At 35.6% G+C, this 15,791-nt stretch overlaps 1 protein-coding gene across 10 annotated transcripts in view; it reads left to right on the plus strand.

The window, feature by feature from the left end:
* The window catches only part of PPIP5K2 (diphosphoinositol pentakisphosphate kinase 2), a 57,272-nt gene that overhangs the window by 31,739 nt on the left and 9,742 nt on the right, over positions 1-15,791 (plus strand). For 4 of the 10 annotated variants that reach the window (XM_086769853.1, XM_086769857.1, XM_086769854.1 and 1 more), the window contains 12 exons: positions 457-639; positions 2,729-2,870; positions 3,914-4,137; positions 5,691-5,818; positions 6,005-6,119; positions 7,458-7,565; positions 7,652-7,768; positions 8,527-8,700; positions 11,046-11,219; positions 12,451-12,520; positions 14,600-14,719; positions 15,597-15,659. In XM_086769853.1, coding sequence (XP_086625979.1) covers positions 457-639; positions 2,729-2,870; positions 3,914-4,137; positions 5,691-5,818; positions 6,005-6,119; positions 7,458-7,565; positions 7,652-7,768; positions 8,527-8,700; positions 11,046-11,219; positions 12,451-12,520; positions 14,600-14,719; positions 15,597-15,659 — 1,618 coding nt within the window. The remainder of the gene's footprint in view (positions 1-456; positions 640-2,728; positions 2,871-3,913; positions 4,138-5,690; positions 5,819-6,004; positions 6,120-7,457; positions 7,566-7,651; positions 7,769-8,526; positions 8,701-11,045; positions 11,220-12,450; positions 12,521-14,599; positions 14,720-15,596; positions 15,660-15,791) is intronic. The other 6 variants (XM_086769856.1, XM_086769859.1, XM_086769858.1 and 3 more) reach the window with 6 other exon arrangements.

Genomic DNA, 15,791 nt, shown 5'->3' on the forward strand with positions numbered 1-15,791 from the left:
TCCTCCCAGATGCTATTGGGTTTGCTAGCTCTTCCCATAGCTGCTATCTGGTGACTTAATGCCTTGAGCAGAGCATGTCACCCGTAAGTCAGGCTACTACTGTTGCCCCCAGCCTCAGGGAGAAGGCACCGTGTACTCCCTGGAGCCCAAGACCTGAACATCTGTGGCCTCTCTGAGCAGTGTTGGCACCACTGAGATTCTAGGGTTACTTCAGCTAGTGCTGGGGAGCGTGCTCTATGACATGTCACCATCACTGTTGCACCAACTGTAGCAATCCTGCACACCAAGGCAGTGTTTTGGGGGCCGTTTCTATGCAAACATCTGCATTGTATGCCAAGTGTCTGTTTATCTAACCCATAGACAAGTAATACAATCTTGAATTTAAATTAGTGATCTGCGTGATTTTTAAAAGTTTTTCTTATCTGTTTGCCTGATTAATTGTATTATTTGCTTCAGGGACTACTGGCTTTAGAGGGTGAGCTGACTCCTATTCTTGTCCAGATGGTAAAAAGTGCTAATATGAATGGTCTGTTGGACAGTGACAGTGATTCCTTAAGCAGCTGTCAGCATCGTGTTAAAGCAAGACTCCATGAAATTCTCCAGAGAGACAGAGAATTTACTGCTGACGACTATGATAAGGTTAGCATACAGCTAGTTTCCTATGAAGTGAAATAAATAGCCACACAAATTATTGTGTAAAAATAATGGACGATGATTTTATGTATGTATTTTGAAAGATTATTTGTGTGCTTGCACATAGTTTGAAATACAAAAGACGCTGTATCAACTGTAATCTTAGATATTTTGAGCTGTTTGCAATTTGAGTAATCACAATAGCTACAAACTTTGAAATAGAAGTAGATAGGGACATCGTTTTTAAAAAATATTTTTCACTATTCCATTAAAAAAAACTTCAGTCATTAAAAAAAATGAAACTACATTGTTTACACTTTCTAAAATCTTTAATTTGAAAGTGTGTGGTATTACTAAATGTATTACCTGTCTACTGCAGTTGTTTCAGTATTTAATCTGCTACAAGGCCTTTTTTAACTCTAAAAATGCTAAGATGCTGAAAACCAGTAGAATACTTACTAATCAGTGAAAGGAAATGTCTCATTAACATACAATCATAGAATAATTGGAGTTGAAAGGGACCTTTAAAGGTCGTCTAGTCCAACTCCCCTGCAAGGAGCAGGGACATATCCAACCAGATCAGGTTGCTCAGAGCCCCGTCCAACCTGGCCTTGAATGTTTCCAGGGATGGGGCATCCACCACCTCTCTGGCCAGTGTTCCGCCACCCTCAGTGTAAAAAAACTTCTTCCTTATATCTAGTCTGAATCTACTCTCTTTTAGTTTAAAACCATTACCCCTTGTCCTGTTGCTACAGGCCCTGGTAAAAAGTTTGTTCCCATCTTTCTTACAAGCCCCTTTAGGTACTGGAAGGCCACTATAAGGTCTCTCCAAAGCCTTCTCTTCTCCAGGCCGTAGAACGCCAACTCTCACTCTCTCAGCCTGTGCTCTTAGGAGAGGTGCTCCAGCCCTCTGATCATTTTTGTTGCCCTGCTCTGGACTCATTCCAACTGGTCCATGTCTTTCTTGTGCTGAGAGCTCCAGAGCTGGACGCAGTATTCCAAGTAGAGACTCACCAGAGCAGAGCAGAGAGTCGGAATCACCTCCCTTGACCTGCTGGTCACGCTCCTTTTGATGCAGTCCAGGATACAGTTGCCTGCAAGTGCATGTCTAGCATATGTCTAGCTTAGGACAATATAGTTTATACTGGCTTAGTACAGCACTCACATGATTGTTCCTGGTTTTAAATGTAAGTAGTGTTTGTTATTGTTAAGAGACTTCTTCTCTTTCAATTGCCCTTAATCTGTCTAGTAGAGCAACTAAATATAAGTCCTCATGAGGTTTAAACTTAAAGTTCTAAAAGATATTGAGAGCCAATTATTTTTCCACCCTGCATAATATCATTGTTTGCTTACTTTGGATTATGCCAAGTTTTCAGAAAAAATTAGGCTAAGCCTGACTTTACATGGATATTAACTGTATTGTTTTAGAGACACTCAACTTGATGATGATAATTTGTAGCTTCTACAATTTCTGTAATTAAGTCAGCTCTTAAGGACATCTTGTATGTTCTTGATATATGTGCATTTAAAGGGTTTATTTTTGTTTGGTTTTGTGTGCTGCAGTCCTATAGAAACAATCACCTAAAACAGGAAGAAACAAATTTTTTTCAGGTATGAATTACTATTGCAAATCTGGTTCTTCCTTCCAGTTATGCTAAGGAGCGTACTTTATAGAACAAAAAGTATTTTGTGAAACACAGAGCCTAACAGAATTTTTGTAAGCTTTTGAATACAATAATTACTTGAAAGTAAGTTCTGGAAAGTTGCTAAGTATGCACAAAGTTTTAAACATCTTTCCAATTTTCCTGTCTTGGAAGAAAAAAATAGTTTTAGGAACTCCTGGAACTGTTCACATTTACTGTATAGGATTAGTTGCCCTATAAATTTCTTAGTAAATCTTACTACTTTTTGATATATTTTCTTTTCTTAATGCCTTAAAGAGAGTAGATAATTGAGAAATGGTTTCAAAAATGAATAGCAACTTATTTTAATGCTTTTTCTCCAATACTTAGAATCTTTCATATGTTCCATCTCCCCAGTTCTTTCAAGTCTAGTCAGTTTGTGTAGATAATTTTGTGTTTATCTCAAATTGCAGCTTACTCCATCTGGAAGCATCTCATTGATAAAATCAATGCAGGTTATTAAAAATCCTGTAAAGACATGTGACAAGGTCTATTCCTTGATCCAGAGCTTGACTTCTCAGATCAGGCAAAGAATGGAAGATCCAAAATCTGCAGGTACTTAAACATTTTTGAAGTTGTATTTAGTTTCTCTTGTTTACATAGGAGAGAGAATTGTAACGTAACTTTTCCTCATTAAACTCACTTTTTAGCAGAACTTTAATCAACAATGGGTTAGGGATTTTCATTCACATTATTTTAGAGTAAAAAGCATATTGCAGGTAAGGGCTCTTTGTGGTATTCATCAATACAGGCTAGTCCTCAAATGTTTGCAGAAATTCTTCTCTTAATGAGTTGAAACTCAGCAGTCCACAAAAGTAACAGGAAAAGCAGATTTAGCAGCAACTAAAGCTAAGTTACATAGGTTACATTTTTATATTTAAATGTCTTTGCTGAAAATCTGTTGCTTGCTGTATGACGCATAGTAGTATTGTATAGAAGGATATTCAGTATTAATGATAGTGAACTAATGACACAAGAAAACTAGAGCTGCAAGTGACCGCAGTGCTTTTTTGGTACTAGCTAAATACTGGAATATTTGCTATCAGTGTTCTCTGGAGTGTATGGTATGCAAACAGCTTCTGTTCTGAGTTTGTGCAGTTCAAGTATCACCTATACATAGTATCAGTGGGTTTTGTCTATTTGGTCTGATCTGCTGTCCTGGGATGGGCATAGTCCATCCTTTCTGCGAGTCTCGTGGCTCTTGCTGTTGACGTGTAGAAGAGAGAGACAAATGTAATGAGTGGTTTGTTCTAAATCAGAGACGTTGTCCTGCTCCTCTTCCTCCCTCCTGGAATTTCCTTACAGCTTTTTTTTGTTATCTTTTCTTTATATATGATCTGTGCTGTAGAATAGTGCTTGAAGGGCCAGTGGTGCATTTCTGCAGCAAAGCTTTTTACTGTTTTGATGTAGCTATGTAGCTGTGATACTTTCAGCAGTAAAATTAACCATATGTACATCTGTTCCCTCTTAGAAGTAATGCAGTTAACTTATTTGATCCCTTTCATCCTTCTGATTTCAACTGTTACTACCATGTAATTAAAATTTTCCTTTTGTTACTTGGATGGTCTTGATTACTTATGATATATGTGTCTATCCAGATATTCAGCTGTACCACAGTGAAACACTAGAACTGATGCTGCGCAGATGGGCCAAGCTGGAAAAAGACTTTAAAACAAAAAATGGAAGATATGATATTAGCAAAATTCCTGATATTTACGACTGTATAAAATATGATGTGCAGCACAACGGCTCCTTAAAATTAGAAAACACAATGGAATTATACAGGCTTTCAAAGGCTTTAGCTGACATTGTGATCCCTCAGGTAAGTGTTTTCAGTTATTAAACAGAATAAATTGTAGAATAAATGCTGTTTTCAAATTTTGTGAAAACACCTACCCTGTCTTTTCCATTGAAGGTTCCTGTATTTTTCAGTAATAGAAGCCTTTAACTTTACCTCTTATTTTCCAGTAGCAAGCTGATTGGTTTTGTAAGAAAAATTTTATTCGTAATTCATTAAGTTGTGTTCAAAGTTAATTTTTCTAGCAATTCAAGCTGTGAACTTCAGTGTATTAAAATAAAGTGGTTCATCTCAGCCATTCTTCATAGATATAAGTGTAGCCCTGTGAACAACTACGTATTCTGAAATCGCATTTAATTTCATTCTTCCTGGTTTTAGAAATTCAGTTTTCAGTGTGTTTGCAAATTACATTGTTAATCCTAATCTACCTAATTTCACTTTTCTTAAGCAATTTAAATTTTAAAAGACCTTTCTGCTGCTTCAAAATGCTAACACTCCCTGATAAAAATGTACACATTGTGTTTCATAGCATTTTAGGCCAGAGGCAGACAAGTTAAACTTCTGTATACTACACGCTGTTAAACTCAGATTAGCTCTAAAATTTTGTAGGCTGCAGCAAATTGTTTTGTAATATAAGGGCAGAACAGACTAAAGCTTTCTTCAAGTGTCCTTGCAGTTACAGAACAGTGTTGTAAAAGAGGTATTATGCATATTGTATGCAATGAGGGACCTTCTTCCTCTCCCCATCTCTCAAACTCCCTGACAGCAAGAAGGACAAAAAGAGCAATAGTACTAATTATGTTTGTGTTATGTGTGCCTGTTAAGCTTAAATTTTGAATAGAGTGTTAGAGAAGAGTAGGTAGAAATGAGGACACATAAGGAAAAAAAACCCCAAAACTTGATACGCCTACATAAAGCAAAGGAAAATGCTTATGTCACTTTCTAGGGTAACCAGAAGATCCATCATAATGATGAGAGCACTTCCTTATCATGTGCAGCACAGAACGTGAAGCTTCTAGAAGAGGAGATTTTTAAATACTGTAGATACTATAACAGATACAATATTTTCCAGTTATATTTAACTACCATTTTTTGTATTATTTGTGGTGAATAGGAGATCTTCTTTCGGTTGGCTTACCCCAAACTAAGCTAGACGTATTGAATAGGTAATATGCCTATGTCTCTTTATTGACTATTTAAAAAAAAAAAAAAGTTACTTGAAATCAGGTGAGATTAAATGTATTATAGATGTCTAAGTCCGGGGGGAGAGAAGGGAGGGAATAATTCCCTAGATGTTTTACTTAAGAAAAAGAGCTTCATCATACCAGAAGGTGAATCCATTTCAGTAATTTAACTAGTGAATGAGAAACTCCTCTGTGTCAAATCAAACAGCAAAAAGTCTAACCCATTGTTACTTGAAGGGACATCAGTAATCAAATATAATAAAAATGTTAAACAAAACAGTTTGCATCCGGAGCAAATAAAGAGATGACTAACTGGCTTTAATATACAAGCTTTGAATTATAAGGCATTTTAATCTTTAAATGAATTTTAAAAGTCATTTTCTTCTTACACAGGAATATGGTATTTCTAAGGCTGAGAAACTAGAGATTGCCAAAGGTTACTGTACCCCTCTAGTTAGAAAAATCCGTTCTGACCTTCAGAGAACTCAAGATGATGATACTGTAAATAAGCTTCACCCTCTGTAAGTTTTGTACATGGTTACATTAATTTCTGTAAGACTTAATGGGGATATTTTATAGGTTTCATATTTGAAATGTCTTACTGGCTCATAGTAATTTTAAAAGTATTATTTATTTATTTGTTGCCAGCTATTTCTAAAATAGCAACAAATCTCATTCTGGTCTAATAAGATTTTTTTTCTTTCAAGTTACTCCAGGGGTGTTATGTCCCCTGAACGCCACGTTCGTACACGGCTGTACTTCACCAGTGAGAGTCATGTCCACTCCCTGTTATCCACTCTTCGTTATGGTGCCTTATGTGATGTAAGTTGAACACTTTCTGTTAAAGCTCCGGTATTTTGACAAGAATCAAAAGGACTCAATCTTACTAAAACTGTATCAATTGAAAGCTATGTTTTCTTAGGTGGCTTTGAAATTCATCACACTTTTTCAAACATTTGATTTCCTATTAAATATGCAGAGACATATTTCAAATTGCTTGTGTGCACATTGGTGGAAATCAGCATGCACTTTAAAATAATGCTAAGTTCCATTGGTGTGTTCAACTGCATATGTTAACAGTCTCAAAGAGATCTGAAAATGGCTGATAATTCATTCTTTTTGTCTTGTGTTGTCACCTATAATTCTTCCAATTGTTTTTCCTTCAAGTTATCATTCAGACTTCTCTTTAATTTACTTTTGGACTGACTTACTGGTTTTGACCATTGGCATATTGTCAAGACCTTCCTACCTGACTTCAAGAATGCTCATGTAGTGCAAAGTTTCTCTTGTTCAGTGGATTGTTTTACTTTCCTATGCTATTGTAGAATACCTTGAAGGTGGTGCATTATTCTCCATCTGATTGGCTTTGAAACCAAGGACTAAAAAATGAAAGGTCTCCAGATTCAGAAATGACCTAACTGAGCTCTTGAAGAGGATAAATGCAGCACCACAAAGCCTACATGGCTGATTCTAAGATAGAGATTGATTAATATAATAACTTTGAAATGGTTGTATTGACATGCTTGCTTCTGTTAATGGGTAAATAAACTCACTGATGGCAAAAGCATTTTTTAATCCCAGACCTCTATGACATATACTACAGCAGATACACTCCTAGTTTTAGGCTGATAAACTTTAAAATTTCCTTTAAGGTGGATTACTCCATATATTTTTTTTCTAGGGCATGAAAAAAAGGTGAATATTCATTCTAAAAAGTTTGGGATGTGATGGTTATTTTTACTTTATATACTAGAAGCCTTCATTTACTCTGTCCGTTTGACTGGTAGAGCAATATCTAGAAACATTTTCCACGATATACTTCTTGAAACAAGTTTATTGCAAAATTAACAATTCCCATCAGGAGAGTTTAAAAGAATGCTTCTGTCTACAAGACATGTATCATCACTGGTGAAACCATGAAAGATACACTGAAATAAAATATGAAAAGTTCTAATCTCCACACTTCATTCATTTGTTGAGTAATTTTAAGTCACTTTTTTTTTTTCCTGGTGGTATCTCTGTTTTTTCCTTAGCTATGAAAAGCTTCATACCTCTGCTGTGAATGTGAAATCCATGTAAATGGGGAAAGGGAAATCATCAGTCTTTTTAAAGAAAATAGCTGGTTTTTATTTGTTGATATTTTTTTTCCCCCTTCATAAGGAATCAAAAGATGAACAATGGAAACGAGCTATGGATTATTTAAATGTTGTCAATGAACTCAATTACATGACACAGATTGTTATCATGCTTTATGAGGATCCAAACAAGGTATTTAAAATGGATAAATATCTTCAGAAACGAGTAGTGCTAAGCTATGTATTAAAGTGTAAACCTATTTAATAATTTTCCTTCAGGAACTTTCTTCAGAAGAACGTTTTCATGTAGAGCTGCACTTTAGTCCAGGGGCCAAAGGCTGTGAAGAAGACAAAAATTTACCAGCTGGATATGGATACAGACCTGCCTCCAGAGAGGTAATAATTATGTCTTTCTTTAAATCAAAATTAGTTTTTCTGGATGTGGACATACCTAAAATAAACACTAGGAAATTGTTAGGTAAAGAATACAAATGTGATTTTTATTTTGGTAGAAAAATATCTGCTGAAATACAGGCTATCCCAATGTCTTATTCCATTTTGAATGGACACTGAGGTAATGGACACAGATCATTAGGACCTTCTATTGCTTTGCTAAAATTTTTGTTAGAAATACAAAATACTCATTGTAAGGAAAGTGATATCAACATCAGTGTCACATCACTTGCTATGCAAGCAACTGAAATAAATATTTAAGAAAGTAAGGTAGTTTGGCATACTTGTGAATACAGATTGTTAAGGAAGGATTGATATTTTCTAAGATATATGGGCAGGTCTATGGACTTACCAGCTGCTTTTTCAGAAATTAAGGAAAGCAAAGCTTGGCTGGAATTCTTCTATTGACTTGTGGGGTCAGGATTTTATTACTTCGCCAACAGAAGATTAGAGTAAGATATGTTGGCTGAACAGTGTGGTTAATTAGGACCACACTATCATATGCAGTGACTGGTTAGGAGCAAATACACATAGATTATTAAAGTCTAAAACAAATTTTTTCAATAATATGTGAATTACATCTTGTATTTTTTAAATCAGCTTGCTTTCTATTTATATAGAAGATTTATTTAACAACCACTTCTGTCTACGTGTTGCAAGGTCTGCAGCTAAATTGAAAATGCATTATGTATTGTTTATAGAATGAAGGCTCAAAGAAAACCTCTCACAGAAATGATAGTGATGAGGAGGCGCATGCTTCTAAAAGAGATGAAACAGATCGGTCAGTAGTGATGTTTAAGCCAATGGTGTCAGACCCAATTCACATACACAGGAAGTCACCCCTTCCAAGATCCAGGAAGATTGGTTCTGTTGAAGTAAGTGTTTATGTTCCAGATAATGCCTTTCACAGAAATTAACTTTTGCTTACATTTAACAAAACAAAACTAAATGTAATTCTGCTTTTGATTACACAGAACCAGTATGATGTTATGTCTCACAAAGGGTTTGCTTTTATTCTGTGAGAAATCTTCCATGGCAGTAATTTATCTGAAGGGTTGTTTTTTTTTAAAATGACTTATTATTTTGCAATAAGACTTATTTCCTTTTTTCTTTTTAAGCCATTTTAGAAAAGCCAGTATTTTCAGTCTAAACCTATATCTTCAAAGTAACATACATTGCTTTTGTATTTATCCTTACAAGACAGCTGCTATTGGGAATTAAGCAAACCTTCAGGGTGATTAGGCTGAAAGGGAATGGAGGGATTGGGGGTAGTAGGCGAGGTACAGGAGGTGAGAGATGTCTTCTGCTGTATTTACTTTCACATGGGGTGAAAGTGACTCCACTTGTCAAGCATTTGAAGGTAAGAGAATAAATTGGAAGCTTTTTTTTTTTAAGTGGGTGGGGTTTTGTGTTTCATGAATTCCCTAGATAACATCTTGAACAGTCTAGTCTCCTGTCTTGAAGGCCATGGCATCTAGATGTGCTTCACAGAATGGCTTTAATGTCACAGAGGTGGGGGAATGCACAGCATTATCACTGATACCATTTGTATGGTTGAGTGGCAAAGCTTCAGGTGGTGGATAGTGGCACTTCTGTGATATTAATGCTGGAAGCAGACTAACATCTTTTTACTGCCTCATTTTCAGTTGCATAAAACCATCAGAAATGAAGTTTCACACCAAAACCTTTTCCTTTTATGTTTGTGTTGGGAATGGGCTGTTTGTGTGCAATGAAAGTATTACTGATCTGCAAGTAACTTGGTTATTGGTAGTTTGAAGAGAAAAAGATGCATGGTTCCCTTCTAAAAGGATATCTCTATAACTTCACATGACTTCCATAAATTTAACAGAGATAATAAATGTGAATGTCCTACATTTTCTATTTCCAAGTTCTGTCATAAACAAATGCTCACAACATCAGCATTCTGGATTTTTAAATGCTGTTTTCGCTATGATCATGCAAACTCCCCTCCTAGTTATGAGTTCACATACACACAACCTAATAGTTTATTACTTCACACTTTTAACCACTTTCATTTCATAAATTATGCAGATGTTACTTTCAAAAGGTGTCAATAATATAAATTGCTAAATTCTGGCTGTGCAGACAATAAATGTTCAGATGGAATGTGTTTCCAGCATTCAGAGCGTGTTTATTGGCTGGAAGAAAAGAGCTGATTTAAAGAAAACATACGCTATGAAACTTTTTCAAAAAAGTAAAATTGGAAGTTTCATCTGGCCTACTGAAATCTGCAAAACTAGTATTTGGAATATTCAAACCAAATGGTATTTTCAAGTGTTTAAAAAAAGTCATTGCAACTTAAACTGCAACTGCCTTGAACCCTTTTTTTTTTTTTTCCCCCCTATAAGGCAATTCTCTCTTCACCTATGTCCATTAATTTGAAAGGACACTGTCAGGTGTGAGATTATGTAGAAGTTTTAATATGGGGTATAGACAGCAATATTTATGGAAGGATTGCAACTGTCATTGGGTCATGAAAATTAAAAAAAAACAGCATAGTTCTAATAGTAAAATGAGAAAGTAAGGATCATCAGCATTGGAAATCAAATTCCATGTTGCTAAAAAAGTTGATTGCTAATGATACATAATGATATAGGGCGTGGGAGACTCAGCCTGACACTGTCCTTACTTGAAGTCTTAATAGGTGTCCAGCATCAGATAATTTTTAGGGCTTTTCTGAGGCTGGAAAACTACTACCAGTCAGGTTGGTGCTACTACCAGTCAGTCAGCTGTAAAGCCTGAAAGGCAATTCTAAAAAGGAGAATCATTTAGGTAAGGTAATAGACTAGAAATGAAAACTATTAAGTAATAAATAGGAAAGTTTAATGTACTTACAGGCGGAAAACTATTAAACAGTATGTAAAGGATAATAGATGTTCTGTTTTCAACACGTGGGAAATTCTTAAAATTATGAATCAATTATCAATAACAATTACTTTTCTCTCATATGCAATAATTGGTCTACCAGAAATTTGGTTGAAGTGTTACGTTAGAAGATTTAATTAGATTAACAGATACCAGTGGAAGTGATAACTTCCTAATATCGTAATGTTACTCTTCCCTAATCACTGTTTAATAGTTTTCAAAGTAGTATATAAAAGGGTGCAAGCAGACTGGGTTTTTTCTTTTCTGTTCATTTGGCTCTGTTGAATCTAACTTTGCATGCTTTGCTGTTTTTTGCCCCCTTTCTCACTTCCAGGAAGAGAGCCCCCTGAGTGTGTCTAGCCCAGAGTGTATTGGTACCTGGCTGCATTACACCAGTGGTGTGGGTACTGGGCGTCGAAGACGCAGATCAGGGGAACAAATCACTTCTTCCCCTGTCTCCCCTAAATCATTGGCTTTCACATCCAGTATTTTTGGCTCATGGCAACAGGTTTTTAAACTTTACTTCATTAAACATTATTATGCATTCCAAGCAACAACCAACTGTCTTTAAGGACATCTAATCCCTTGTTATGGATTATGTTTGAAGCAAATTCTTCCACTTCTTAAAATTACTTCCCGAGAATGTTTGGGGGAAAAAGAGCAAGTGCATGTGTTTCCACTGAATGTGTTACATATTTTCCTAAAAATGTGGTTTCTTTATAGGAATTGCAAATGTTACCACAGTAAAAAAGGCTTAGTCTACTGCCTAATGAAACAGATTTCTGCTTTGGTTTAGTTGTCCTTTAAGACTTTAAAACCAGCATTGCTTAATTTGGTGGTAGGTAAATTTAAAAACTTTTTTTTAATAATTGCAACCAATACCATTTAAAAGAATTTATTTGGTACTTCATATTTCTCTTCAAAACTTGTTTTGCATATATCATATTTTCAGTGGCCTGGTATTAACTATTGCAGGGAACAAACTCTAGCACTAATAATTCTTGCCTTCTATATCCGAAGGTATCTGAAACTCCCAACACAGTACATCATCCATTGACTTGTACAATATTTTGAAGATATTTCTAAATACTGGGGGGGGGGGGGCAGGAAAAAAAAGAAACAGAAAATTTTTGTGAAGTACCAGTGAAATCGAAAGACTGTTTCACATATCGAGATACTGTTTACCTGTATGACAATGGATGGTGTTCTGTTAACCATATCCTTTTTCTTTGAAAATTTTCATAATTTCTTTTTACTGTGAAAAATTCTAAAACTACTTATATGGGAAAAGTTGATATCAGTAAAGGCTGTGAGCATCTGAAAATTACACTGATTGAGCCCGTGCATGGATCAGTGATTGTATGGTGTCCTCAATAGTTTGTCTGTCTTTCCTTCCCTCCCCTCCTTTTTTCAATACAGGCGCAGTTTAGGAGAGTGCATTTGGTAAAATGAAATAAAATGTCTCAAATGTCTGTTCTCATATCTGTCTTCGTCTGTGTCTTTTCTCATTCTGAATGCTTGCTTTGCACCACTTCATTGCAAGGAACTCATATGTGAAATGGACTCCCTTCAGAAGGGGATATTGCATGATCTTTCATATTTCCTTTACATATTTTTACTAACACTTATCATACAGCTTATTAACACTTGTCTGTCTGAAACAGGCTGCTGTATCAAGTTAAATGAACTTATCATGCTGCTGTTCTACTTTCCCTTATTTTTCTGTTTTTTATGTCCAGGTCCTATCAGAAAGCAATAGTAACTTACGAACACCGAGAACTATTCTGGAACAAAAGCAGAGTGGTCTAGGTATGTGCCTACAATTGAAAGTTTGTTTGATGTTAGCAGCTTTTCATCTACCTGTTGTTCTGCACAGTTGTACATTCTTTGAATAGTTTGTGTTAACAGGACCCAATAGTACTTGTTATCAGTAATATATGCTGAGTGTCTCTTTGTGAACTGGACAATTTTTCTGCAGCAAAAGTTTTAAAATTATAAACGAAAAGAGCAAATTATTTGAGGCTGTTCACACTGCTGACTCTTTACTGCTCACAACAGGTACCCAGGATTATTTTGAACATAATGTAAATTTTTAAGATAATGTATTTCATGACTGAGTTTTTGGGTTTTGCAAGAATCTTTTGGATTGAAATGGCCTGCACTGGAAACTGTTAAAACACTGTTCTTGAAAATTAATGTTTCCTATTGTGGGCAATTGATGGAATTGAAGGTGTTTTACTGAGGCAAGGGGGGATGGGGAACAAACCTCAAGTTTTTTTTTATAGTATCAGGGGTTTTGCACACATTCCCTCTCCTAAAATCAGTTTCTTCCTTTCAGCATTAGAATGAATCATGCTATAATACAATGAGTTGTTTCAGATTCTTTTAATTCAAGTGGTGCTTTTCTGTTGCTTCTTTGAAACAGGCATACATATGACTGATACGCAAAAATACGAAATCTTGCACTACTGTAAATCAATATTGCATTTTTTTCTGTAAGTGTGTCTTTTCTTGGGAAAAATGAAGTGTAGAAAATGCATAAGCTGTATGCATAAACTTATAAGTAGCTTTTCCTTTCTTTGTAAAGATCTGTATTTTTCTTATGTCTAATCTTTCTGTAATACTTTTCTCCCTGTTATATTTTTCCCTTAGTAAAATGCATACATCAGGTGCTCTTGTTTATCATAGTCATGTTTTTTATTGTGTGCTTGCTAAAGTTAATCAACTTTTCTTTTGCCAATGTGTGACACAATATGGCTTGTGGAAGTTGATGTATTTCTGTGCGTAGATTAAGGTATTATTACACTTGGTGTGAAAGGCTTTTGCCACAGACCAGGTACCAATTTATTTTGGCTGTGAATGGTCACATGTGCTAGTAATGTTTCCTCTCACTGGGTCATTAAAAGTAATGAAAGGAAGTGTCACTGGATAGATAGTTGGTTTTCAAAAATATCTGCTGCTACTTATCTAAAATATAAAAGATAAGTTCTGAGTGAAAAAACCACTTCTCCTTTCAACTAGTAGTAAAAACTAAAGGAAAAAAATTGCAACATTTTTTTCCATTTTGTTCATTGTTGTGTGTAAATTCCATTTATAGTTGATGATTATAAAAGTTATTTTTATCTTTCTGTCTGTGGCTTTCAGTGATTTGTTAAAACTCCCATCCTAGTGGCAGGAATGTATGACTTGTAACAAAAGTACTCTCTCTTGCGTGGAGATGTACAAAAGTCTTCTTAGGAAAGGAAATCGAGCTAAACTTGATGGAACTTTTAGGTATTTGCAGACTGTAACATTGTCAGGGATGGTAGCTGAAGTATGAGTAGGGTATTTCAAATTTGGTTAATACTTTGTTGGGATTAGAATGGAAGTATTTCCATATTAAGTCTGTGGAAATGCATGAGTACTTCTTTGCAGCCTATTATCTCAAAGGTTGATTTGGATGAAAGCAACGAGCAGTATTTTTCCAGTTTATATTTGTTTCAGAACTGCAGGTTTTAAAACACACAACTTTCACATCATCATCATCATCATCATCATCATCATCTTGGTTTTGTTTTGTTTTTCTGGTTATGTTTATGTTGATGCTAACTGGTAACTTTTCTTTACCAAAAGTGAAAACAGGACAAGAACTCACTTTGTTAAAGCCAGTCCTCTCTCTCTGCACATATAGCAGAGGGTGCTGTGTCATGAGTAGAAGCACAATAAATTATGATAGTTTCAGCCTACAAGTACCACTCTGACATTACAAGCATATTGTGAACCTGTCCAAGGCACTGCCAAAAGCTGCCTTTTGTGTGGTAAGAGCCATGTGCTTGCATGCTGCATGCATCCCCAATGTGAATGGACGAACACCTGGTTGTTGTATGTATTTTCTCTAACTCCCATCAGGGTCTCACTGTGCGGGCCTGTTTAGCACCTCAGTGCTCGGGGGTTCTTCAAGTGCACCTAACCTACAGGATTATGCTCGTACTCATCGTAAAAAGCTGACTTCTTCTGGCTTCATAGATGGTATGTGCACACTCTCGCACATGCACGCACAAACCCATGTGCCACATTAAACTTCTAAAGATAAATCCTAGGTTACTGATTTTAATGGAATCCTAGAATCCTTTGCCTTAGTATTAATTGTATGAGTTTCTATTGCTTCTTTATTGCCCATAGCTTGCTTATGTTTAACTTAATAGCAATTCTTGTTTCTGTCTTGAACACTAGATTACAGACTTGTAATACGTGCGAGGAGATTGCAGCAAGTGCATTTTTTAAGTAAACCAAAATTTTGGTTTTGAAATTCTTTTCTCATTTTAAACCTCAAGCTTTATCATTACTTATTGATCTTGAAATAAATTACTTAGAGCATATACAAGAAATGAAAGAAATTATAAACTTAATAATTTAAATACTGACGGTGAAAATTTTAGGATTCCTGACCTTTTTTTTGATGGGGTTTGGATTACAAAGGAGCAGGAGATTTTCAGTTTTGGATAATCTGGGGTAGAGAAGAAACTCTGTCACTAGATTTCAGAATATAAAGATGCCAAAGCATACCTTTATAACTGAGGTGAAACAGTATTCATGCTTTTTTCCCCCGATTCACTACTCAGTGTTCGATCTAACCTGATGTAACCTTGTATGCCAGAATCACCAGCTCATTCTGCTTGTTTACATACACTTCATTACACATCTTGTAGTTATCAACAATCCAAATTTTCTTCTTTTTAACCTCTATTTAGAATTTAGCCCTTTTCTGTGGTCCCTTCTGCATGCCACTCAGTTCTAGTACCTTCTCATCTTTTCTTTTTTTTCTTTCTTCTTCCTTTCCTTTTTTAAAATGTCCCTCTTTTGGTAGCTGTTACAAATTTCAGGTACCTGTTTTTCTCTTTCTCAGACACCACACGCGGTTCTGCTGTTAAAAGGTTTTCTATCTCATTTGCTCGACACCCAACCAATGGTACGTTTTGCTTTTATTTTAAAAACAAAAACGAAAACAAAAGGTTCCTTGCTTCATCCCTTTTATTTTTATTTGAAATACGGGGTGTACAGTATCATCCAGCCGTCTGTCGTTCCTAACTTCAAACACAAC

Source organism: Chlamydotis macqueenii, chromosome Z (genome assembly GCF_036417535.1).
Source record: "Chlamydotis macqueenii isolate bChlMac1 chromosome Z, bChlMac1.mat, whole genome shotgun sequence".
NCBI classification, from domain to species: domain Eukaryota; kingdom Metazoa; phylum Chordata; class Aves; order Otidiformes; family Otididae; genus Chlamydotis; species Chlamydotis macqueenii.